General features: G+C 40.3%; 2 protein-coding genes across 54 annotated transcripts in view; one reads left to right on the plus strand and one right to left on the minus strand.

Moving 5' to 3' along the window:
• Positions 1 to 7350, minus strand: part of MAP4K4 (mitogen-activated protein kinase kinase kinase kinase 4) — a 192049-nt gene extending 184699 nt beyond the window's left edge. For 45 of the 50 annotated variants that reach the window (XM_045445652.1, XM_045445660.1, XM_045445659.1 and 42 more), the window contains exons 1-2: positions 7003 to 7180; positions 6595 to 6660 (exon numbers count right to left, since the gene is read on the minus strand). In XM_045445652.1, coding sequence (XP_045301608.1) covers positions 6595 to 6660; positions 7003 to 7059 — 123 coding nt within the window. In that variant the 5' untranslated portion in view covers positions 7060 to 7180. Of the gene's footprint in view, positions 1 to 6594; positions 6661 to 7002 lie in introns of all 50 variants that reach the window. The other 5 variants (XM_045445631.1, XM_045445658.1, XM_045445644.1 and 2 more) reach the window with 2 other exon arrangements.
• Positions 7339 to 26433, plus strand: part of RFX8 (regulatory factor X8) — a 262919-nt gene continuing 243824 nt past the window's right edge. For 2 of the 4 annotated variants that reach the window (XM_045445663.1, XM_045445662.1), the window contains exons 1-3: positions 7701 to 7815; positions 8103 to 8242; positions 13044 to 13139. The gene's annotated coding sequence lies outside the window, so the exon portion shown is untranslated. Of the gene's footprint in view, positions 7428 to 7700; positions 7911 to 8102; positions 8243 to 13043; positions 13140 to 26433 lie in introns of those variants that run through there. The other 2 variants (XM_045445664.1, XM_045445665.1) reach the window with 2 other exon arrangements.

A 26433-nucleotide genomic window follows, 5' to 3' on the forward strand; every position in this document is an offset into this window, starting at 1 on the left:
AGAGCTCATGAAGAGCCCCCCCCCCCCCCCATCTCCGTGCAGAATCAATCCTGCCAGTTCAGTGCTTGATAATTTCAGATAATTTCAAAGCTTGATAATTTCAGAAACAGAATAACTGTAAAAGCTCTTACTGCAATTTGACATTGTATCTTTTGATTCTAATAATAACACTTAGGCTGGTATTTTGTATATCTACTTTTTCATTTCACTTTTCTAGTCATTTGTTTGTACTGTATCTTACAGTACAAAGAAGCCTTTCTGAGCTGAAAAAGCGCACTCCAAGTCTGAGCCAGTTCCATGCGCCAGCGCATGTGCTGTGTCTGAATGCAAGTATGCTGGCCGGAGGACCTAGGGAGACAGACACATTACAGGATTTACAGTGGATGTTACATACTTGGCATTTTGTGTCCATTCCCCTGTCCTTCCTGAATTTCTTGAGGATAAACAAACTGCCTGCTTCCTTCACCACTATGTGTATACCCAACATGCACAACAGTGCCCAGGGCCCAGCTGGGATAAGAGCACAGCAAGAAATGGGAGTGGCATGAAACCAGCCCAGTATGGTTCAACATTTTGTATCTCATCTCCTCAACTTAGTTCTTAAGTTCCTCATAATGCTACACACAGATATCAGGATTTCTAATATCCCAATTTTAAACACTTGGAAAGTCCTAAAACTTACTCTGGCTTGTGAAATTCTTATAGAAAAAACTACCTCCCATCACATTACTTCTCTTCTGAATAATGCCAGCGAACTTTTATTACTCAACCAGCCTAACAGAATATTGTATTTTGTCCACTGAACAGTCATGTAACACTATTAAACCTGAGAACATATGGCTGCCACATTGGTCACTGGGAATACATCACCTGGCTTTCTCCATTCTCCTCCTAGCCATCCCTCCATGTGTTCAAAATATCCTGATTCAACTGTGCTGTTATGTTGTAAGAGCAAAATACCAACCAAATCTTCCAAAAGCTAAATAAGAGATCAGGGAAATCTCTAGTCCCTGATCATAAAGTAATTGATCCCAAATTAGATAATATATGTTAATACTTTAACACTGGTAATGCAGACTAGTATTATAAAAGACCAACTTGAATTCATGAAAAGTCTGTTTGTAGTAAATATTCAAAAGCAATCTACTTGCAAGCAGTTAGTAAAATGATATGCAATCACTATCTGTGAAAGTTTTTAAAGCACTGTTTTTAAAAGGTAAGATGGTAACCAACAATTGTTTCAACCCTTAAAATTATCACAAACTGTAAATAAGTACTGTTTGATTTTGAGAACTTACTTGGAATAAGCCCTTGACTCGAATACAGTCAACTGTCCTATGGTCTACATTTTTGTATAATGTTCATGACAGACCCATATAGAAGATGGGGAGTGAGCCTTCCAGATTATTACATTATTATACACATTAGTGCTGCCCTCTGGTCAACAGTTCTGATTCAGTGTCTGGACAAGCTGGGTCTGAAAGCAGTACACTTGTACAGTTATTTAAATATTCTTTTGCTGTCTACCAATTTTTAAAAAATGAATGGAATACAGAAAAATGAAAGCACTGATACTAATGATAGGAAGCACAGGCATCATAAATTTAATACAACGCAAGAAGTGGAAAGTATCTGATGCCCTAAGAGTAGGCAATCTCTTGGCTTAAGCAGCTGTTCACAACCAGATGACCAAGTATTTACTAATCCAGCAAAGAAACAAAATAAAAGACTATGTATAAAATTCATGTGTCAAAGCATCCATCTCTAGTTTAAATATTTTTAGTTCCCTGGGAATGAAACTCCTTAGATGCTTATTCCTTGGCTTAGCACACCTGTTCAGAGATGCATTATTTCAAAAGTAGGATGTATTACTTCAAAGTCTTTGCCCTGCTAGTATCAGTCTGCAAAACCAACAAACACACACACTGCACCAAAAGTGCCCCCAGATAATATTTTTGGATTATCTCAATACATAGAAATATATACATAACCAAAATTGGTTAAGAGAAAAAGGCAAAAATACAAGATTACAGCTATGCAAATAAACATTTATTATAAAGTTTCAAGCAATAAGAAATTTTAAGACTACCATGAGTAGGATTTTATGTGGTGGTTGGATTTTCTATAAGTCTTTTTATTTTTATGATTTTGTTTAATTGAAAAAGTTTTTGGAAATCTGGGGTTGATATTTTTAGGAGAGCTACACACCAATACATGTTCAACAGGGTTGGCTTCCTCCCACCTTACCCAAGTCCAGAATTCTTCCAGCGTTCATAGCTCTAAGTCTCAGAACAAGTCTGTACATGCCACTTGGCGGCAGTTGAAACCTTCTTACAATGGAAACGTTTAGTTCCTCAAAATTCATTTTGCCCCACTGGATGCCTTTACCTCCAGTTAAGAACAAGAGATGCTACACGTAAGGGATAACATTTAGAGAACCCTCTCCCACAAGTTTGTTTGCTCCAAAATGTTAGACTAATGATTTTTAAAAGCCACACGATTTCTACAGCACTCTACTGCTGAGCAATTGAAAGTAATTTTAGCACTTTCACAGATCCCAAGGCTCCTCCTAATCCAGTGGGCAAACAGTGTCCCCATTTGAAGGGACACGACCAAAGCCTGCAGATAATGACTGAATTTAGCAGGTTGACCTCAGCGAGGAAGAATGCCCAAGAATTCAGCCCCAAACCCTTCCCCTCTACCACCACTGCTACTACCGTTTTGGCCTTTACCTCCCGTCTTCTGGACCACTGTCTGAGGACAACCATCTTACCTGCTCCTTTCCCAAACATCATCTGATCAGGTTTCCTACTTACTCCCAAGGGTTCCCCAATCCCAACAAAATTTTCAAGGACCCCTCAATGCTCAAAGAATGACATCCCTCCTTAACTGGCAAGCATATAATCTCTCTCCCCAAGATGCCACTACTCCCTAAACCTCAAAGTCACCCTCAGCCCTTCTGTCACACACCCCCATTCCCCTTTTCTTCAGTATATGAGGGGGACAGCATTAGCACCACGCCCTAACAGGTGGCAAACTCTGTGTTGCTTCTGCTTACCGTCTTTGGACCCAGAGTACTCAAGGTCTACAGCCTACCTTTCCTCCAAGAACAGGTTCAGACAGGGTCAAGATGTTCAAATCTCCAGAAAGGCTGCCATCCTTTCTGTGAGCAAGCCCCAACCCCAGACATTGCACCTGCTGGATTCTAAACTCCCTAACCTCCCCTCTCACTACCTACAGTACCTTTCCAAAAGCAGGATTTTCCTTCTCCTAGTCAAGACATTTGGAATACTAGTCACTGTATGCTCACCAAATACAAAATAACAAGGTAACAGTAACCCCAAGGGAAAAACAAAAATTGCCAAATAAATATTAAAAATAATAAAACCCAATATAACACAAAAACAAGCATTTGTTCTGGTTTTGATTTTTCACACTGTCCCTCTTTGATGAAAATAACTAAAATTCACTAGATTTACTCAACATGCACAAGATCATCTTATAAACGCTCTTTTTATAAATAAATGTTATTCTGAATGAAACCCCGTAAGCTGAAATTCACAAGGTTTTTCTTAGGTTTTAATTTATGAATAGCCTTCATGGTGATCCCTCAGAAACCTAATGCAAAAACTAAATTTCTCTAAATAGAATATATTCTGTGTTTCAAATCTTTTAAGATAGTTATATACTCTTGAACTATACTCAAACTATTTATCAATTGTCACCAAATTTAGGGGTACTACCCAAAAAAAGGCACTTTCATAAAACATATCAAAACCCAGAAAACTCCCTCTTTTTACTCATTCACCTCACATAAATACAATCTTCTCAAAATAAGCAACCACAGTCACTAAAAAAATTAAAAGTTCACAGAAAAAATACAAAATATAACACTTAAACAAATTAGCTACAGGGTTCAACTTAAAGATATTTTACCTGAAGTTATGTGAAGGGGAAAAAAAAAGCTTCTTTATAAACAACAAATTATCACAAATATTTTCCCAATTCAAATGCGATTCACACCAGTGGATGTTTAGCAACAATAAACAAGTGTTTAAGTGTCAATAATCCAACCCCAAAACCACCATATACAAATCACGCCAACAAATCCTAAATAAACTCCTCTGCATAATGTAAATTGTTCTAGAAATTAGACATTGAAAGGGAGAAGAAAATGGAGATATTAACTGCCTCCCTTATTTCTATCATCTATCAAGACTGAACTTCCCAGTATCAGTTCATAAGTGCTGTGATAGTAAGGAAACATATAAGAAAAATCAGGAAAACCTTAACGCTGAGTATTTGATACTAAGGAATTAACTTTTTAGGTTTGAGAATAGCATTATTTGAATTATTATCTGATTATCTGAAAAACAAAATGATACATACTGAAGCATTTAGTGAAATGGTAACTAGGCTTTACCTTAAAATACTATGGAGAGAGAAAGACCACAGATGAAACTAGATTAGTCACCTGCTAGTAACTATTAAATTAGGTGATCTACTCTCTCTCCTTGTGTATTTTTTAATTTTTCCAGAACAAAATAGAACTGCTGGTGAGCAAAATCTCAGGCACTATTTTGTGTGTGTGCCACTTTTGCACAGACTTCTTAATTTGTTAGGTTTGCATAATTTGAGAATTTCTTCTCAACTGTACAGACTTTGTAGTCAGAGAGCTGTGTCACTGCCAGTATCCCAAATGCTTCCCAACTGCACTGCTCAGCAAATCTATTTCAAAAGCTTGGGGGAAGGAGAGGATAGAACCAAAGGAAATGAAGAGGGAAAAAAACTTAAACAAGAACCTGCCCAAACTACTACCAATAAGGAACACCCACCTCTGAAAGCCACTTAATACACATTCAGGTTTCATTCCTTCTTTCTTCTTCTGGTTTAAAAATGGATTGTTGGCTTCTAGTTTACTTCACTGCCCTTCACATCCATGCTGACTGAGGAAGATACAAACAATCCAACTACTGTGTAACCAGGTCAAAACCAAGCTTTGGCTAACTCACTTGGAAGAGTACACTCACCACTTAGATTTGGCCAGAAAAACTGGGTTAGAAAAAAACCGACTGGGGCTTAAACAAACACTGGGGCTGGGGAGAACGTCTTAGAGCCAGTTACCAGGCCACTCAGTGAGTTGCAACACAATCTTTTCCAAAATTTTCCAAAGTCTTCCAAATTCAGTTGAGCCCAGCAGGCTGAGTTAACAGGGCTTCCTTTCAAATTCAAAAACCTGGCCCCGGCCCCAACAGTTAACCAACAAAACACATGCTAATTCACTTGAGAACACCTAAGAATACAGACTCAAGTTCAGACCGCAGGCCGGTACAGAGCCCAGTACATAGCCAGGCCAGGGGAAGTTGGGGCTGGGGAGGGACGTTCAATCAACAGATAAATCCTGTTCAGAAAGCATAAAAGAGACAATAGGATCCACACTTAATTTGGCCTAAGAAAACGTCTACAGTCAGCTTCCAACCCCCTCCCTCCATTTTTAATGAAACAATGACAATTCTTCAGGGTGAACCACAAAGCCCTGCTTCATAAGATTTTTTTTTTTTTCTATCCCAACCTTGTACTCACTCTAACAGCTAGAAAACACCCCCAGTGTAAATTACGTATAGAAAACGTTTCATAGGAAGAAATAAATCAGGACCCGGGAAATTTAACATTCTGTTTCAAATTTTCAAGATCTGTGCCTCCATTACCTACAGCTCTTTCAGACGCTCCAGAATGTGCACTGAATAAAATGAACAGCACTGTTAGTCACATCAGGTGTCAGCTACTCAGAGAAGACTCATCGTCTCCAGATTTGTTAGTTTCATTTACCGTTGGGGGGGGGGGGGGCGCGGGTGTTAAAAAAAAGAGAGAGAGAGAGAGGGAGAGACAGGCCTGGGGTGGGTGTGCAATCTGGGCATCCTCTTGACTCCTCACTCTCCCTCATCTCTGTTTCAATTACACACCTGTCAAACAGGTTATTCCTGGAATTCAGATTTTATAATCCTCACGCTGTAATTCTTTCCTGCTCCTAGTGCACAAACACACGCCCCTCCCTGCTTCCCCAAAATACGTATGTATCTATCAATAGGATGTGTGATAGAGTTTTTCAAAAGTCGCAGGTAACACCAAACTCCTCACCTTCAGCACTTGGCAAACATTAAAACGAGGCAACACGATGACAATTTTCAAGAAGGCCAAGGCAGTGGCTCAGGATAATCACAGGCCAGGCCTCCCTATACTGAATTCTCATTAATACACACAAACTCAGAGGGCCAGAATTGGAGAAAACCAAAGAATTAAGGTTGCCGTATAGAAAAAAAAAAAATGTTTTCCCATTTTATTGAAGAAAAGTGCATGCCTAAGAGTGTAGCTTATTTCCTTATCTCAAAGCCAGGAAATGAGTGAGGTCTTTTAAGGCCAGCCTGAATATAAACTCCTGTTTAAAAACAGAAGGACTGCAAGGCGAAACCCCTTTCCCAACTTTGGCCAAGTGGCGTGGCCTCCAGTCAGCGGCGTGTTTATCATCCTCTTCCTCGTCCCCCAACAAGAAGTTTCAACGTGCCACGGGAAACAAAGACGGCGCCCCACACCGACCTTATAGACTTGTCCATAGGTGCCATTTCCAACCACTTCCACCAGCTCAAAAATCCCAGCAGGATCCTGGAGAAGAGGAGGGGAGGGGTTAGAATTTAAAAGCAGCACAACAATGAATAAATAAAGCGGGGCAGTCGGAGAGAAAGGGCGCTTGCAAACCAGGTGGGCTTGGCCCAGCGCGGTCTCCCAGAGCTCGAGGGTCGCGCCGGGGCCGCGGAGGGCGGCGGGGTGGGGGCGCCGGCGGAGGGTCGCGCCCCGCCGCCCCGCACATGCCGACGCAGGCAGACAAAGGGGCCGCCGCGCCCGCGGCTCTGCCCGCGGCGGCGCCCGAGCGCCCGGCGGGGTAGGGCGCGGCCCCAGCTCCCCGCTCCCAGCGCGCCCGCGGCGGGGCCCGTCGCGGCCACTCACCCGCAGGGAGGAGAGGTCGATGTCCACCAGACTTTTTGCAGGGGAGTCGTTCGCCATTTTCCCTTTTTGCCACCAAACAAAATAGTACCAATAAATATATCTGTTTCTCTATTTATTTCCGTCACAGGCCAGGCCGCCGACGGCGCCTCCTCGCTAGGGAGCGGGCCGCCCGGACTCCGCCTCGCGAGGCCGGGGGCGGCGGCGGCGGCGGGCTGGTCACGGCTCTCGGCCGGCCCGGGCCGCGCGCGGAGGGCGGACGGAGCGTGCGCGGGGCGGCGGCGGCGGCGCTCACACCATGGCGCGGGGCGGCCGTCAGGCCCCCGGGCGTCGCCCGCCGCCTCAGGCCCCGGCGCCCGCGCCCCGCGCCGCGCGCCTAGAGGACGGGCCCGGAGCGTGGGGCCGCGGCGCCGCCGAGAGTTGAGCGAGTGAGCGCGAGGCAGCGAGACAAAGATAACCCGGGAGGCGGGGGCGGAGGCGGGGAGGGAGGCGGGGAGGGAGGGGGCGGCGGCGGCGAGGGAGGAGGAGAAACGGGACACCGAAAATATATTGAGGAGAGAGAAAACAGCTCCCCCTCTCCTTCTCCGGCAGGAAAAACGAGCGGAAACGCACTCCCAGCCCGAGCCCCGCTGGGGAGGGCGCGGGGCGAGCCGCCCGCTCGGCGTGAATATTCAGCAGGGGTGGGGCCCGAACAATGGCCGGCCGGCGGGCAGCGCGGACAGCGGCCGGGATGCGGCTACCGGCCGGCGCGGCGCTCGTAGAAAGGGCCAGAGTAGGGACGAGACGGACCGGGATGTCCCCGGTGAGGTGCCGAGGGTGAGGAGACGCCCCACCTCGCGCTAACAGAACGGAACAGGATCGACCTGGCCCCAAACGCACAGAGGCTGACGGAGCCTTGTCTCCCGCAGGGGGTGCGTCCCGCCCCGCCCGCCGGCCGCGCCCGGGCTCTAAAGGGACGGGAAGGGGGTGTAGCCCGGCCAACGAGGGGCCGCCCTTTTTCCTTACCCCCGTGTATCCTATCCCCTTCCCCCACCACCAGATTCTATACCCCTAAGACCCTCATTTCCGGTTTCCCTACAAGGTTTTCTTTTCCTTTCTTGCAGGCTACGTTTGTGACACGCTTGTAGGGGCGGAATTCGTTGAGCATCACCTGGCCGCCCGGTCCCAAGGCTTTCAGTGGAAATAGTATCCAAAGCAGCTTCTCTTAATTGCCGTGCGCTGACTTCCTTACCTCCTTCATTAGGTGAGCACTGTGCTTGGGGCCCTAAGTGCTAACCCCAGTTTTTGCCTAAGATCGTTAAGGATCAATAAACAGGCTTCTAACAGTAACTTTGGAAGCTTTTCCGTAGTTAGGCAATTTGAGCCTCTTATACAAGGATATATTGTCTGCGCACTAGGATCATTTTCATCACATCATTCCATTGTACAAAAACTTTCAATGGCTCCCTATTACCTCACAGCAGGTTCGAAACCGAAGTGCGTCGGAATCACCAGGAGGGATTGTAAAAGCACTGATTGCTGACCCCACCTTCAGCAGGTCTGGGATCGGCCTGAGAATATGTACTTCTAACAAGTTGTCAGATGATGCTAGCATTGCCGTTACAGGGATCACATTTTGAGAACAAAAGCCTTACAGGATGAAAATCCAAGGCCCTTCACAATCAGGCTTCACAAACATCACTGTCAGCATTGTGTACCATTATGTATGCTTTATGTACAGGACCCAATTTAACCTGTCTTATAGCCCTTATGTATTGTTATCCACATTTTAAGGATGAGGAAACCAAAGTACTGAAAGATAAGGAATGTGGCTAAATTCCTTAAAAGCACAGCCTGGAAGTAGAATAGGGGTTCTCACTGGGTCAGCCTACTCAGAAAGGCTAAGACTCTGATTCAGCCAAGTTAACCTTTTACCCAGAATATGTTTAGCACTCTCCTGCCTCTCAACGACTTGAAGATTTTCAACTATGAGAATCCCTTCTGAGGGACTCCTGGAATCCATTGATTAGGAAAGTCATAGTAACCAAAGTGGTCCTGTGAATTGAAGTAGTGTTTCAATGATTTTGTTTTTTAATCTATTCACTGCAATGGCATTATCTGTGAGTGTAAATTATTTACTCAAAGAGCTAGATTGCTGTGTATGACATGCTTCAGACCATATTACTACCACTAATATTTAGTAGTATTATTAGAATCAGGTAACACATATTAGGTTCAGACAGTGTGCTAAGCGTTTACCGTACATAATCTCATTATTCACATTAACCCCAAATGGTGCTTTTATTTTTCCCACATTACACATTAGAAAACCAACATGTAAAGAAGTTAAGTGACTTCCTTGGTGAGCACAGCTGAACCCACTGCAGAAACGCAGCCCCCTGCCCCAAGCCAGCCTCCCTCCACAGGTTCACTCATGATTTTGAGGCCCACCTCTGATCACCCACTTCTTCTCTGCCTAGCCAGATTCTCCATCATCACCTCAAGCACAGCTCAGGAACCAACTCTTCCTTCTCCTACAAGCTTTCCCTGAATCTCTCTCTCCTAAACTGTTATTTCCCATGTCACCATTGTGATGGTTACATTCCATTTTCAATTCAGTACCTTTTCTTGAAGTACCTTACCCAGTTCAAGGCGCTGGCTTAGCTATTGCCTGAGATATAAGGAAGAGCTTACAATTTGATAATGGGTATAAGAGTCTCATGAATAGCTGTAGTTAAAGGCAGAACATTATGAATTCTGGCTGTATACGAAGAACATTAAACAGGTCTAGTGGAAAGTATGCTAGATTTGAGGCAAAACTAAACTAGGTTTGAACTTAGTTTGTTATCAGTTGTGCAGCCTTAAACATGTTACTTAAATTCTGAGCCTTTGTTTCCTCTTCTGTCAATAAGATGAAGACTAGAGATTAGAAGAACCATTAAGAGGCCATCTCAAAAGCACAGGACAGAGTAATAAGGCCTGGAAAAAGGAGATACAAGGTCTTGGGCCAGTAGACTCTTAAGACTTGGCATCTGATAGGATGCCAGAGTTAGCGTAGACAAGAAGATAAAAGATTTACTTGTGGCTTAGAGCTTTGTTCGCACTTGGGACGATGTTGTCAGGAACACAGGAAAGGGTACAGTTGTTGACTGGTGGTGACAAAGGAAGGTTTTGTTTTGGACTCTGTGGGAAGTTAGTTAACTTTTTACACAGAAATATCGACACCTACCCAGCTTGTAACTCTGCTTGAGATCTGAGGGTGAGAGCCATTTTCTCAATCAACAGTCCTATGTTAGCTCTGGCTGCCATAACAAAATACCATAGACTGGGTGGCTTAAATAACAGAGATTTATTATATCGAAGTTCTGGAGGCTAGAAATCCAAGAGCAATGTTCCAGCTGATTTGGGTTCTGGTGAGAGCTCTCTCCCTGGCTTGTAATGGCCACCTTCTCAGTATTGTCCTCATGTGGGTTTTCACAGGAAAAAAAAAAAAAAAAAAAAAGCTATCTGGTATCTCATAAGGACACCCACCCCTATTCTATCAGGGCCCCACCTTTATGACCGTATGAATTTAACCTTAATTATTTCCTTAGAGGCCCCATATACAAATATAGCCTCATTGGGGCTTAGAGTTTCAACACATGGGGGACACAAGCATTCAGTCCATAATAAGCCATATGCTGTATGGTACCAAGAAGTAGACTTAAGTAATGGCCCTTATTCCTAAGAATCTATTTGAGACCACAAAATAAACTGACCCAAAAAGATAATCAAAATAATAATCTGGAAAATAAATGCTAACTTGGCATTTTAGGCTGGAAGAAAAGATAGCTTGCTTAGACAAGGAATGTGAAGTTGGAAAAATTAGGAACCTGGCCACACTGGGCCAGAAGACTCGATTCAGAAGACCCTGAGAGGTAAAGCTAGACAGGTTAGGTGGGACTAGAAAAGCTAAAGCATGGGTGATGTGGAGGTTAAAAACAGAAGCCAGATTATCAGTCAAGTCAAGGGAGAAACAGCCTAGCCTTGGCTTTCAAGAGCTCCACAGGCAAGTTAGATGCTCATGTATTCAGCAGGCCATGAGATACAAATGTGTATCTTCCCAGGGTACAATGGGCCACACTGCAGTTACCCAGTCACACAAGTCCCACGGGGAACTCAATTATGCAAGAGGTCGTCAGTGACAACTCCCTGTATATCACTTTACTTATTTCATAGTTTTTTCTTTGTTGCAAAAATATTGGTAGAAATTTTCAACCTCCATATGAGGGCAAGAAGGGCAGAAGATCTGTGAAACTGGACTACATGATTATAACCTAAGGGCTCAGGGTCAGTGAGGGCTTAGGTCAACTGGAAATAAATGATGGAAGTGGTAGTGAGCAGGAGGAATTGAGTCAAACAAAGGAAGTAGTGGTGGAATGTGTTCAGGAAAATCCCAGAAAGGGAAAAGCATAGGTTAGGAGTCAGAGATCTAAGTTCCTCTTCTCTGATAGACAAAGTGTTAAGCAAATGCTTACCCTCTCTGTCTCTCAGTTTTCTAACATGTGAGATTAAGGACTTGGATGGAAATGATTGAAAGATCCTCTCAGGACCTTAAAAACTCACATTTATGTCATCACCCTGGCCTCAGTCCTACAACTGCTCATACCTTTTAACCAGAGTGGAAGAGGGTTGATATGAGCAATGGAAGTTAATGGAACATGTGGAATGCTGTAGATTTGGCAGCAAAGCTAAGCCCTTTAAAAGCCAACTTTGAGCATTGGTAGAGTCAGAATCTTTTTTGACTGGTGTATCAGTTGAATTAAAAGGAAGCAACTACTCTAGTGCACAACAGGATGGAAGGCGTAGGATGCAGAAGCAGATCAAAGGGCAACAAAAGAAGAAGCAGATCACAGGCAAAACAGACATCCTACCCTAGCTACCAGGGCTGTTGATGTTGTCACTTCTGTCATGAGGAAGTTCTCTTAGTTCAGACCTCCCAAAAGGAGATCCTGAGACAGAGATTTGGTGCAGGTAGTTTATTTGAGAGATGATCACAGTAAGTCCAAGTGAAGGAGAAGGAAAAGTGAAACATGGAGATGAGCCAGTGAGGAGTATGTTAAGGAGCAGGTTTTACTCTGGGCACCTGGGCTAGATGGACCTAGCTAGCTAGAAAAAGAAAATGTAGATTCCTCTTACTTTATGAGTTCAGGAAAAGTTTTCTGTAAACGTATATTTAAAAAACAGAACAGTGTTTTAAACACAGAGGAACTTGCTAGTTCTAGAAAACCTATTTGAAATGTTGTATGAAGGGGGTTACTGTCCCTTAACTTAGCCTTGTTGTAAATTTGTATTTTGCAAATAAGCATGTAAGGATTGCTTCAATCAACTTCCACTGTGAAAAGTCCTTTATGTAAAAAATCCTCAAGGGGTCTCAAGAATGAAGTCAGAGATAGCCCTAGCCTTAGAAATCAAGATGTGAGCCATAGGAGGTGGTTGGGAGAAGCTGGTTGGGGACATTAAATAGTTGTCAAGTATGTCTGTTTTTGATAGAGGGTTTGCTGAATGGAATCAGAGGCTCTGCCAAGGGTAGACCAAGGTAGTCCTGCTAGCTGAAGAGATAACAGTTTTTATTTATATTTGATCATATATTTGTGTCCTCTACAGTGAAATCTCAGGAAATGACTAGACCAATGGGCCTCTCTCATGCTCAGTTATTTAATATGTCACCACTGAAATAGATCAGATCTTGGCCAGTATGCATCAGAACCTCCATTGAAGAGGAGTTCAATCATAATCAAGTTTATCCCTTTAAAAATTAATGAATCACAAGGCTCCATTAGTGCAAGTTGGCCAGTCCTATTGATTTGCAGTTCTCAGTTGATTATAGTGATTCTACTCTCAAAATATTCCATACTCTATAAAGTGTGCTCTATAAAAAAGATTAAGTGGTGACCTACCGATGACAAACTATGAACTGTAAATGCCATATTTATGAATTACAAAATTTGAGGCCTTTCTTATTCTTTTGAACAAATATAATTGTCATTTTCATCTTCTCATCTATGTCTGTGTTCTATATTTAGTGGCCAACTAATCATCAGGACCAGATCGAGAAGCCAGCGATGACTGACATGGATCACCTGGATCACCTAATTGTTGGCTAAAGACAGCTCCTTGAGGTTAGTTGGGAGTGGGGCCCCTGATGTTGGGGAGAGGAAGAGCTGGATGAGAAAGTTTGTTTGGATCAGCATAAAGTCTTTATCACTCCTGGAAATGCAACTCAGAGTCACAAAAAGGAAAAATGGCTTATTCTCACAGAATTGCATCTTTTATTGCATTAGAACTTATCATTATTAGCTGGCTTCAGATTTATAATAGTGTTTGTGGAGAAGTGCTACACAAAAATGATCTTTAGAATCACAACTTTGCTCTTCAATTATGTAGAGAGGACAAAATGAAGAGAAAATGGGGCACCAATAGATGGCAAGAAGAATTAAAGAGGGAGTACTTTGGAAAAGGCTGCAACATAAGCCAAGTTAGAAATGTCACTGCCCATTTTGAAATTTCCAGGAACTGGGAACAAGACAGTCATTCAGAAGAGAGAACCAGTGGCCTAGGAAAAATTGAAAAGCTGTTTTTCATAACTTAATTCTTTACACACTTCCGACCTTAAGAAAATCCCTTTCTGGAGTGCCTGTGTGTCGCATTCAGTTAAGTGTCCAAGGACTTCCGCTCAGGTCATGATCTCGTGATTCATGAGTTCGAGCCCCGCATCGGGCTCAGTGCTGACAGCTCAGAGCCTGGAGCCTGCTTCAGATTCTGTGTCTCCCTCTCTCTCTGCCCCTCCCCCACTTACACCCTGTCTCTCTCTCTCTCTCTCTCTCTCTCTCTCTCTCAAAAAAAAAATAGACATTAAAAAAATTTTTTTTAAAAAGAAAGAAAATCCCTTTCTGCATAGCCATTTTAAACACAAAGTGGATAAAGAACTAGACTAGTGTTCTCTTTTACAAAACGTGTTCCTCTGAACCTTAGGGTTCCTTGGAGGCAGTTCAGGGGCTGCCTCTATCCCAAGGGAGTTAGTAATAAGGCTGCTGAGATTATTGCTGCTTCCCTTCCATCACACAAGTTCTGCTTTTCTATGCTTTATAAATTGGGAATATGAGTAACAGTTCATGAAGACAAGATTTCCATGGCTGAGAAAAGTTTACAAATCTCAAGTGAAGGTATACTTAGAACCAAGATTTCTATGATAATAGGACACAGATATCTGTTAGATAGGTTTATGCTGAGTTCAAAACTAAGCAGCACATTAGGCATTTTTAAATCACGGCCATGACCTGAGTAGAAATGATGCAGGAGTGGGAATCAGGAAACCTAGGGTCTGTATTCGATACTACCAGAAGCTGCATTGTCATGGTGGTTAGAGCACCCAGACTGGTGCATAAGACCAAATATTCACGAACTGGTTCATTATTATCAAATGTTTCACTCTCCTACTACATCTTCTACACAGATCTGAGGATTCCTGTCTATAAGTGTGACTGTGATCTATTAGGGTCTATTTGACAGCCTGTTTTTTACTAAATAACCTACCTCCTGTTTTTCACACAGCACATTATGGAGAGGTTGATGAGATGATCATTTTTAATTTCTCAGAGTCGATGCAAAAGAATGATTGAGAAAGTTAAAACAGGAGAATTATAAAATAGAGTTACAAACAATAATCTGGGCAACACTGCTTATATTGACAAATTTAAACAATGTTTATGAAAAGTCTGTAATAATAGAGAAATGTATGTTGTAATGCTAATTGAAAATATCACTATAAGTTTGTATGAGATTATAGTCATAGCTGCACAAAAGCTAAAAACTATTCCAAGGAAAAATTGGGAGGAAGTACATCAAATTTTAGTACTTTTTGGCTGACAAAACTGTGACAATTTTTTTTTCCTTTCAAGAAGTGATTCTACAAATTCCCTTTAGCAGCATATCTATTTTATGAATTAAAAAATACAAACTTAGGGGCACCTGGGTGGCTCAGTCAGTTGAGTAACCAACTCTTGGTTTTTGTTCAGGTGACAGTCTCACGGCTGCATGGTTCGAGCCCCATGGTCAGGCTCTGTGCTGACAGTGTGGATCCTGCTAGAGACTTTTCCCTCTCTCTCTGCCCCTCCCCTACTTGCACTCTCTTGGTCTCTCTCAAGATACATAAATAAACTTAAAAAAAAAATACAAACTTAAATTTTAAAAGAAAATGAAGGGGCGCCTGGGTGGCGCAGTCGGTTAAGCGTCCGACTTCAGCCAGGTCACGATCTCGCGGTCCGTGAGTTCGAGCCCCGAGTCGGGCTCTGGGCTGATGGCTCAGAGCCTGGAGCCTGCTTCCGATTCTGTGTCTCCCTCTCTCTCTGCCCCTCCCCCGTTCATGCTCTGTCTCTCTCTGTCCCAAAAATAAATAAACGTTGAAAAAAAAAATTAAAAAAAAATAAATAAATAAAAGAAAAGAAAATGAAATAAAGTAATTGTATTAGTTTCTAGGGCTTCCCTAACAAAATATCACAAACTGGATGGCTTAAAACAACAGAAATGTATTGTCTCACAATCTGAAGGCCGGAAATCTGAAATCAAGGTATTGGTAGGCAACATTACCTCTGAAACCTGTAGGAGAGTCAGTCCTTCCCTGCACTCCTGGTAGTTTGCTGGCAATTTTTGGTGTTCGTTGGCTCACAGCTGCATAGGTCCAATCATGTGGCGTTCTCCTTGTCTGTGTCTTCACATGGCCAACTTCTCAAAAGGACTCCAGTCATATTGAATTAAGGGTCCACCCTATTCCAGGATGACAATATCTTAACTAATTATATCTTCAACCACCCTGCTTCCAAATAAGGACACAATCTGAGGTACTGGAGTTTAGGAATTCAACATACCTTTTTTGGGGAGAACATAATTCAACCTATAACAGTAATTTAATGATTTCGATATTTCTTAGAGAAGTTGAAGACTATTATTCTTTCTTACCCTCATGTAGTGGTTTCCAGTTTAGCACATGGATGGTTTAGAAAAGCAGTGGTTTTGATAGTTTTTGCTGTGACTTCCTCACTGTCCCTCTTGCCATCCCTCTCCTTATCTAACATGTATTTATTAAGCATATACTGAGTTTGTAGCACTGTATTAAATCCATCAGAATTTTAAAAAATCACACAAAACTTTCTTCTAACCATTAGCTACAAGTTACTTTCATTTTTCAAATAGACTGACTTTATAATGAATGACTTCAGTTTGTAAATCACCATAAAGAATTACCTTTAAGTTAGATCATAAAAAAATTTCTTAGACCATTTTACAATTATATAACAGATGACTGGGGGGAAAGGCAGAAGAAAACTAAAGAAGAAATGGTCCAAATAGAAATTAATTCGCTTAAAAAAAAAAAAAAAGAAATTAATTCGCTTGTTGTAAAGCCAGAAGCAATACTTTTCAGCACTGAGTAATCTCCAGTTTGGCTGGGATATTTGTAAATTAGCTAAATGTTTTAAAATAGTGTCTTACTGGCTTTGAACTATTCTTTGTGACTTTTCCCCACTGCATTGCTAGAAATAGCTTCTTGTTTTAAATTGAAATTTAAGCATGTTTATTTAATTTTTTGAAAGAACTCTGTCTTTTGCTAAGTTTGACAGAATTTCTTGATGTAATAATATAAATAAGGGAATATAGTGTGGCATGGATAAAATGAGGATGACTTTCTTTATATTTTCTAAGTATGATCATATTGCTTTTGGAAGCAAAACTGTTTATTTCCCTTGTTACATCCATGCATTTATTTTAACGAGTATTTATGAGATTCAGTGACATATTCAAATCAGCATGTGTATTCCATTGTGTAGTTATTCCCTTTTATTTCCAATTTCTTGTTAGGAATGCTTTGTGTCTAAAAAAGGAAATTAAATGCAAGACTCTGTCAATACAATGAAACTTTACTATGTACAAGTCAGGAAATTAGAATATGTTGTTCCTCCAGCAGCTGGTATTGGGCTACTCTGAACATTGTAAGTCAGGAAAGTTAAAGTGGGGCAGTTTTTGCTCTCAAGGATTTTATCTGGATACAAAAGAATATCGCTTCTCCCCACTGAGTGCAGAGCTCTGAGGCCCCTGAATCCTCAACATTTTCTGCTCCCAACTCCCCTTCTCTACTCTGCAAGAAGGCAGCTACAAATCAGACTGATACACTACCTGTGATGATGTCACAGGGGTAGTGTGCAGCGGAATGTAGTAGCTCTCCCAGCACTGCTACTGGTAGTAGTAATAGCCCTACTTTATCGGGTGTTCACCGTCTGCCAGCACTTTATCTACATTATTTCATCCTCAATGACCCTGAGTAGCAGACACTTTTGCTATCCCCATGTCGTAGAAGGAAAACCAAGATGTAGAAACATTAAGTGATTTGGCCCTGATTGCACATTTAGAATGTAGCAAATCCAGGATTAAAAACTAGATTCACATGGACAACTTATGCTTTTGACCAGTAAGTTTTAGGTAACTTACACATTTTTACCAAGTTTTGGAAGACTTAATTCTCTAATGCAAAAGAAACTTAAAAAAATTACCTTCTCTGATTATAAATATAATATGTATTCATTGAAGAAAATACGGGGAAATATAAAATAAAATACTAAAATACAAAATTAACCAATAACCCTTACCAATAATCATTAACACTTAATATATTTACTTTGTTTTTCTAAGCAAACACATGTGTGGGTGTGCATGTGTGTGGGAGTGTGTGTTTAATATAATCAGAATTGTACAGTTAGGTGACCTCCTTTTCACTTCATATATTAGGAACATTTCAACATCATTAAATATTCTGTTACAATCTAATTTTTAATGGCTGCATTGACTGTAATATAATTTATTTAACCAATCATGTGGTGTTGGGTACTTTGGTTATTTCTAATCAGTCACTATTTTAAATAGCACACATGCTAGGATTTCCTCAAGATAAATCCCTGGGAGTGGAATTGCAAAATCAAAGACTATGAACATTTTTAAAGTTCTTGGTATATTTTGTCACTCTCTAAAAAGGCTTTGCCAAATTATGAGATGGGAAGGTTTCAAAGTGGGTATTTCAAGTTCCGATACAGGCTCTAGTACAGGAGGTATTGTGGGGAAATGTAGATCATCCATCACTTCTCAAGACATACCTTATGGGTAGCCACCTGATATCTCCCAGTGGGGTCCAAGGAGGACTCTCACTCTACAGAGAAGGGCTGGAACAGAGGATGTACACTGCCTGTTCAAGGCTATGAGTTCAGTGGTCCCTAGAAAGCATGAAACTACTGCTTCTCAATAAATAAAGCAGTTGTGAAGATTGCAGGACATTTACTAGTTAACAAAGGGTTTTCCTGCTCAGTATTTCCTCTGATCTTTGTAACATCCTTGGAATGATACAGCTTTATGACTATTGGCATTTTTCAGAGAATGATGGTCATATTTAGGTGAGGGTACTGACTTATTCAAGGTCACACCACTTTATGCAGAGAAGCCTAGACCATGTCTAACTTGTCCTACTCTCCTACATCAGGCTGCCTATCTCCAAGAGAAAATCCTTTATGTAAAAGATTCTGTCACTCGACAAGTGGAAGTAACTTGGTATTATATTAAGGAACCCTTGAACTTGCTCTACAAGTAATTATCTTTATTCTTCTACATTTGCTGAATTCCAGCCAATAGATGCTGCCCTAGACACAGATAGTTCGGAGCTTTTGGGCTAGCAATCTTGAGACACTAACAAGCCTGGTAAATGTAAGAAATGAGGGGAATGCACTTAGTTAACATGGGGTCTGAAAAAGGGCACTTTGGGTAATTACATGTCTGGTTACACATTCTTGACAACTATTTAGAGCTCTGAATGATGGTGCAAAAACAATGCCCAGTTTGTTGGTTTGAACAAGGGCAAACAGGCTCAACCCCAAGTGTGAATCTGTACACCATTTTGGAATGTCGAAACTGGAAAGCCAAGGATCATCATGTATGATGCACACTTAAATTCACTAAAAATGAAGAAAAACAAACCTACTAAAAGAGAGTAGTCCCAGGTTTGCCAATATATTTCAGATGTATTTAATGTTACACGCACACACACGCACATGATTTAAACTTTACCAAATACTCACTTCTCTTACACAGTATTAAACTGGGGCAGGAATTGAAAGCATGAGACAATTTGTAAAAGAAGTTAAGTTGTAGAGGCACCTGGTTGACTCAGTTGATAGAGTATGCCACTCTTGATCTTGGGGTTGTGAGTTCGAGCCCCACATTAGGTGTAGAAATTACTTAAAAATAAAATATTTTTTTAAAAAGTAAGTTCTAGCTGTAGATTTGCAGGGACTTGGTTATTATGTGGGTTTAGGTGCCTCTGTGAATCTAAAATAACTATGGTGGGTGCCCAGGAGAAAATAGAGAATAACATGTTGAACCCTGAAACTGACTCTGATGGAGAAGATGAGTAAAAGTGTGGCTAACACAGAGGCTTTAATATTTTATGTTTTAATTTGCATGTTATAACATGTTCAACATTAAAAATATCTTTTGCATGGTGTTCCTACATAGATAGCTCTAGCAAAAGCATGCAAAGATAGTAGTATTATAGCAAATCTGTTATCTTGACTTTTCTAATTCTAAACTGTGATGGGATTGTGCAACTTTTTTTCATTTTATATCATGTGACACTACAGTGGTATGCTCACTCATTCTAAACTTAATAATAGTAAAACCATTAGGTTAGCCAGTCATGGCTAGCAGTCCATAACTTGATCTGGCTGGTTGGGTTGTATGCAAATGTAAAAATTCATCTTAGTGTACACTTTAAGATTAGGATGTGTTATACCTCAGTTTAAAAGAAACACTGATGTGTTGGACAGGAATCAAAATGGTTAAGTAGAAAGAACCTCAAATTAAGGAGGATAGATCAGAGCTCTTTAGTCCAAGCTAATCAAAGCAATTAAGTGAAAATCAAGGGAGTTGTTAAAAACCCAAAAGTGGCAGGAAGGGTATGGAATCTGGACAAGACCATAAGATCCTTGCCACCAGTGTAAGGGGGATCCAATTATTAGGGGCAGTTGTCAGAAATAATTAACCTATTTCATGTACATACCCCAGTGAGTGGACCCTGCTCTATATATTGACCCCTTCAGTGTGGATGAATCCTCCCAACCACAGGTAAGCAGTGGAGTTCTCTCCTTCCAAGGAAACTCCTAACATGACAGATCACAAAGCAGGGAGGAGGGCTTTTGGAAATTATTGTTGTCTTTGTGCTATTTCTGTAGAGATGTCAGAAGACATTGAAGTAAAAACGAAATCCCTCCCTTGCACACTCACCCATCATACCCTCCACTTTTCCAAAGGTGCCCATTTACAAATACCCAACCAGCTACCCCCAGCAAATATTCAGGGGACTACACTGACTTTTGTTCAAAATAGTAATAATAAGCATTATTACTGTCTTTTACTGTAGAGGACTAAGAAAAAAAATAAATGGCTGTCAGCAGTTCACATTGCACACTTGGTTAAAGCTGCTGGAGTATTCCATTTATATATTTATGAATAGACAAAGTGGCAATGGTCTGAAAATTATGCTTTCAAGAGCTTTGTCTCTGAAATATCTGAAGTGCCACCATTACCTATTTACCTCTATCTTAGTTTAGGCTGCTATAACCAAATACCATAAACTGGGTACCTTATAAACCACAGACATTTTTTAGAACTTTATTTTTCACAGTTCTGGAGGCTGGAAGTCAGATTAGAGCACCAGCATGGTCAGGTTCCGATGAGGACCTTGTCTAGGTTGCAGACCACTGATTTCTCATTGTATCCTCAAAGCAGAAAGAGTAGAGAGAGCAGAAGCAAGCTCTCTCATGTCTTTTTGTAAAGGCACTGATCCCATTCATGAAGGCTTCACCCTCATGACTTAATTGCCTTTCAAAGGCCCCACCTCCTAATACCATCACATTGGGCATTAGTATTTCAACACATGAATTTTGGAGGGCACATTCAGCCCATAGCAAGCCCTTAGGATGAGAATTGCTTTCCTTTATTCATCATTTTAAAAGTACATATATTACTGATGAGGAAAATATATTAAATTCCTAACATTTTAATACAGACTAATGTCTTAGATGATTTTCTATCTAGGAGAAAATAGACTACTTGATAGGAGAAAATAGACTACTTGACAACTCTGCATATTCAAGTTAAGTGAAAGGTGGATTGAGGGAGGAGAGCAAGTGAAAACCAAAAGGGAGAGTGTACCAAAAAATTCAAAAAGTAGTTAACTGATTTGGCCAAGCATCATAGTCTCCAGTGGGTGTGGACTATAAGACTTATGATAAAGGTCCCTCACTTAAGCCTGTTGGAAGTGGCTATGAAGAAGCAATTTACCCACAAATGTATCTTTTTCCCTTTCCTTACTTTGTTTAAGGGACTAAAAATGTGTTTTTAAATTTTTTTTTTTCAACGTTTATTTATTTTTGGGACAGAGAGAGACAGAGCATGAACGGGGGAGGGGCAGAGAGAGAGGGAGACACAGAATCGGAAGCAGGCTCCAGGCTCTGAGCCATCAGCCCAGAGCCCGACGCGGGGCTCGAACTCACGGAGTGCGAGATCGTGACCTGGCTGAAGTCGGACGCTTAACCGACTGCGCCACCCAGGCGCCCCTAAAAATGTGTTTTTAAAATGAAGGACTGAATCGTTGGCTAAATGAAGAACTAAAGTTATATTTTATCCCTCCCTCCATTAAAGAAATAACTAAAATAGGGGCACCTGGGTGGCTCAGTCAGTTAAGCATCTGACTTTGGCTTAGGTCATGATCTCATGGTTTGTGAGTTTGAGCACCACATTAGGCTCTGTGCTGACAGCTCAGAGCCTGGGGCCTGCTTTGGATTCTGTGTCTGCTACTCTCTCTGCCCTCTCCTGCTAGCACTCTGTCTCTATCTCTCTCAAAAATAAATAAACCTTAAAAAAATTAAAAAAAAAAAATTAAGACAGAACAATAGCAACACAAAAACACAAGAAAGAAAAATTTCATACTCCAGAAATTTTAGGAATTCCTAGAAGACAAAGGGTGAATAGGACTGAGTTGATGGCAAAACAAGAAAAGGAAAATCCTGTTTAAAATTCATGGCCACATAAGCAATTCTAAAATTTCTCAACACTCAGCATAAATGAATACAAAGAACAAGCCTGGACTTTCAAACAGTTGTGAGGGCATCAAGTTAAATAACTATATTTTGAGCAGTCTTTTCCCTTCCCCTTCTTTCACCGTACATCCAGTGGTGACAGCAATGTGTGTCCCTAGGTTAAAACCTTTAGAACTGTGTTCAAAAGAGAAATATTCATCATGTTGGGGTTAAAGAAGGAAACAGGTGGACTCTGAAGTGCTTCTAGATCTTCATAGGGACATTGGAGGACAGAAGAAAGAGGTAGAAAGAGTTGACTCCATATTAGCTTCCCAAGTACGAGAATCCTTCTCCTAAGTGGGAGATTTGGCATGGGGGACCACATAGGTAATGGGGCTAGGACTCTAGAGAACAAATGAGGGAGGGAGAAAGATCCAGAAGACAAGCTTCTTATGCCAACCTAATCCCAGATCCTGATCCTTCTTCACAATCAGAAGGAGGCAGACTATTCTAATCAAAACATTAAATGACAGATGAAGAGGGACTCTAAAATATGAATGCAAAAAGCCAAGATTAACCTAGTTATTTGTGGGGAAAAAAAACATTGAGAAAAGAAAGGCATCAGAATCACATTGAAGAAAAAAAAAAGACACAAACAAACCCCAAGTAAATAACCTTAACGTAGGAAAGGAAAAAGAAATACTTTATAAATTATATCCTCAGAGAAAATTTAAAGGTTTTCATGTCCTTAAGCTGATAAGAGTACATTTGTACATGTCAATTATCCCAATAAATGTAGGTGGGTTAAAATTTATTTAATAAAGGACAAAGACTCCAATTACATTGAAGAAAAAAAATACCATTTACTAGTAATGTGGTAGTTAACAGCACAGACTCTGGATTTGAATCTTGACTTTAATACCTTGTAATAATTTATGAACTAAATATTAAATAATTGGGCTAAGTAGAAGAGTGGATTCAGCTGAAAGTATAAGATCAACCAAGAAATTCTCCCTCAATGTAGTTCTAAAGGATAAAGTAATGACAGTGGTCAATTATGAGATACAAAGTACAAGGCATGGAAGACAGAGAATTGCACATTTTTCCTGCAGGAGTTCTAAAGGTAACCGAGACAAAAGAAAGGAAGAAATATTCAGAAAAATAATTGAAGAAAATTTCCCAGAAGTGATGGAAAATATGAATTTTCAGATTTAAGAGTCCACTTTGTATTGAGCAAGAAAAAAAGGAAAAATAATCCAGAAAAGTCATCTTAAAATTTTAAAATTCCAAGAATAAGGAGAAATTCCTAAAACTTCTAGAAATAAAACAGGTTATCTATAAAGGAATGAAACTCAAATCAACATTAGAAACAATAGACATGGGGTACAGGGGGATATTGGCCAAAAATTAAAAACTAACTTCAAAATTCCAAATTAAAATTACTTCCAACTTTAAATTTTATGCCTAGCCAAGCTAATGTTCAAGTGGGAGGTCAAAATAAGGACATTTTAAAATTAAGAAAGTCTGTATTCCACAGGTCTTAGAAAGATAATATTGAAGAATGTACATCAGCAAAAGAAAAGTTTTTATAGATGCAGAAGATAAAAGATGCTGTATCAAACAGCTCAAAAATTTCAGTAGATTGTAACAGTAAACATTAATTTCCAGCTCACATTTCATGATGGTCATAGCTTGGGTATGACTCTATTTCAGGCTGTGGGTGTGTTCCATGTTTTTTCTCATTCTAGTACCTAAAATTAGGGAGCAGCCTTATCTGAGATGTGTCTGTGTTCATGGCCGAGGGAAAAGGAGAGAGAGGCCACAAATATTCAATTGGCTAAAACCCAACATCAGAGATGGAAAAGAAAGTGAATTTTTACTAATAATATTATTTTTATAATAATTTACTGCACATAGTAAGAACATATTTCATACGTGGTAAAGATGATGGGTTGAAATTCCCCTGTTAAAGGACAAAGGCACTAATGGATTTTAAAAATCTAGATGCCATTACTAGTATTACAGTAATTAGTACACTAGTACAGGCTATGGATTTCCATCTTGGGTACACTACTTAGTAGGTACATGTAAAGTGAACATAAGAATAGTGTATACCACTTATTTCATAGTATTGTCATGCGTATTAAATGAGATAAAGCATGTATAATATCTGTACCCCAATACATGTATAATATATTTAAAGTGCCTAAAAAGTAGTGTGCTCAATAAATATTAGCTCTAATTATTACTGTAAGAGACACCTGGAACAAAACAACAGATTTAAAGTTGGAAAATACAAGAACAGTACAAAACACAAGATAGGGCAAGCAAATACTAGTGAAAATAAATGGGGAATATTGAGTAAATATGATGGATTAAAGATGCTGCCACTTCCAACTAAAAACCCACTAAAGTTATAGTAAAGGGAACTTTTTTTTAAAAATTTTTTTTAATGTTTATTTATTTTTGAGACAGAGAGAGTCAGAGCATGAACGGGGGAGGGTCAGAGAGAGAGGGAGACACAGAATCTGAAACAGGCTCGAGGCTCTGAGCATTCAGCACAGAACCCGACACGGGGCTCGAACTCACGGACCGTGAGATCATGACCTCAGTCGAAGTCGGACGCTCAACCGACTGAGCCACCCAGGCGCCCCTAAAGGGAACTTTTTAAATATATAGACATAGATCTGTAAAGACAAAGTCATGAAGCAACATCTTGGGGAAAGGAAAGCAGTTAGACATCTAATTGGTAAATGATTAAAAAAACAAAAACAAAACAAAAAACAAAACAAAAAACTCATGCCTGTTCGGCAGTGGGGGAAGAACCTAGAAGTAGACAACTTTGTACCACAGACACAGAGTATCAGGAAGGCTCAAAAGTAGGAGTCACCAAGCACCAGTCTGACTATGGAAGGTGGGGTATATGTAAGGCTAAAAATAGGATTATTGATTGAAGTTTATCTATAGTGTAGTTAGATCTCCAACTATGCTTCCCACCTCTACATAATGCTAGAGCGAGAATGAACTAGAGTAAGCCTGGACTCAGGGCTTAGGTGAGGAATGAGGAACCATACTAAGTACAGTAAGCTTAAGGGAAATGCTACCATAAGGTAGTATAAAGTGAAAGCCCCTGGTCTCCTTCCTCCATTTGGCTCCAAGAATGCTTGTAGTCTGCACTATTACACAGGCGTGACTAGTCAGGAATCTGATTAGTCAAAGAGAAAGACTTTCAGATATTGATGGTGGGGGCCTCCAACTACACTGCCCAGACAGATCTCCTTAATAGCATACCCACTAAGAAACAAGCCACATCCACACATAGGGGCCTTGCAAGTAAGCTGTTAAGTGACTTGCTCTTGATTATGAAAGATCATCTAAGGATTACCAGATATTCCAAGAAAGCCTCCACATATAAGCAGAAAACAAATCAAAAATCAACAAGAGAAAAATGAAATTTGGGGGAGACAGAAATATTGGAGAAGTACAAGAAACTTAGGAAGCAAAACAAAGCAATGTTTCCAGAGAAGTAAAAGAAGATAAGTGTATCTATGAAAACAAGAAACCAAGAGACTACAAACAAGGGAACATTCAAAAGTTGTCTTGGAAGTTAAAATAATAGCACATATGAAAAAATGAAAGAATAAGAAGATAAATTTGAAAAAGTCTCCTAGAAAGTAGAAGTAATGATGAGCGTGAGTAAGAAAAAGGATGAAAATGAACTAGAAATGATAGAGGATCAATGCATCAGTCTAGCAGTTTCATTTTCCTGAGAAATTGGAGTTTCCAAGAGAAATGAAGGAAAAGAAATTATCAAATTATCAACTCAAAAAAGATCCCCCTGAAATAAATGACATGAATTTCTAGATGGAAAGCATCAACTAATGCCCAGCACAGTGGATGAAAAGAGATTCATACCAAAGCAACTCTTAGTGAAATTTCAGAGTACTCAGTACAAAAGAAAAATCCTAAAAGATTTCAGGAAACAAAACAGGCCACAAAGGAGTGAGAATCACACTGGCATCACATATCTCAACAGCAACTCTAGAAACTAGCAATGCTTTCAAAATCCTGAAGAAAAATGATTTTCAACCTAGAGTTCTACACATACCCCCCAAACTATCAATCAAATACAAGAGTAGAATAAAGACATTTTCTGACAGGTTACCCTTATGTCTCCTGTCCTAAGAAGCTTTGGATATGCTCCACCAAAATAAGGGAGTAAAAAAATTGATTAATTAATTAATTTTTAAAAAGGAAAGGGAAGGGAAAGAGAAAGGAAAGGGAAACAAAAGGAGGGAATAAT

Source organism: Leopardus geoffroyi, chromosome A3, assembly GCF_018350155.1.
Source record: "Leopardus geoffroyi isolate Oge1 chromosome A3, O.geoffroyi_Oge1_pat1.0, whole genome shotgun sequence".
Lineage (NCBI taxonomy): Eukaryota > Metazoa > Chordata > Mammalia > Carnivora > Felidae > Leopardus > Leopardus geoffroyi.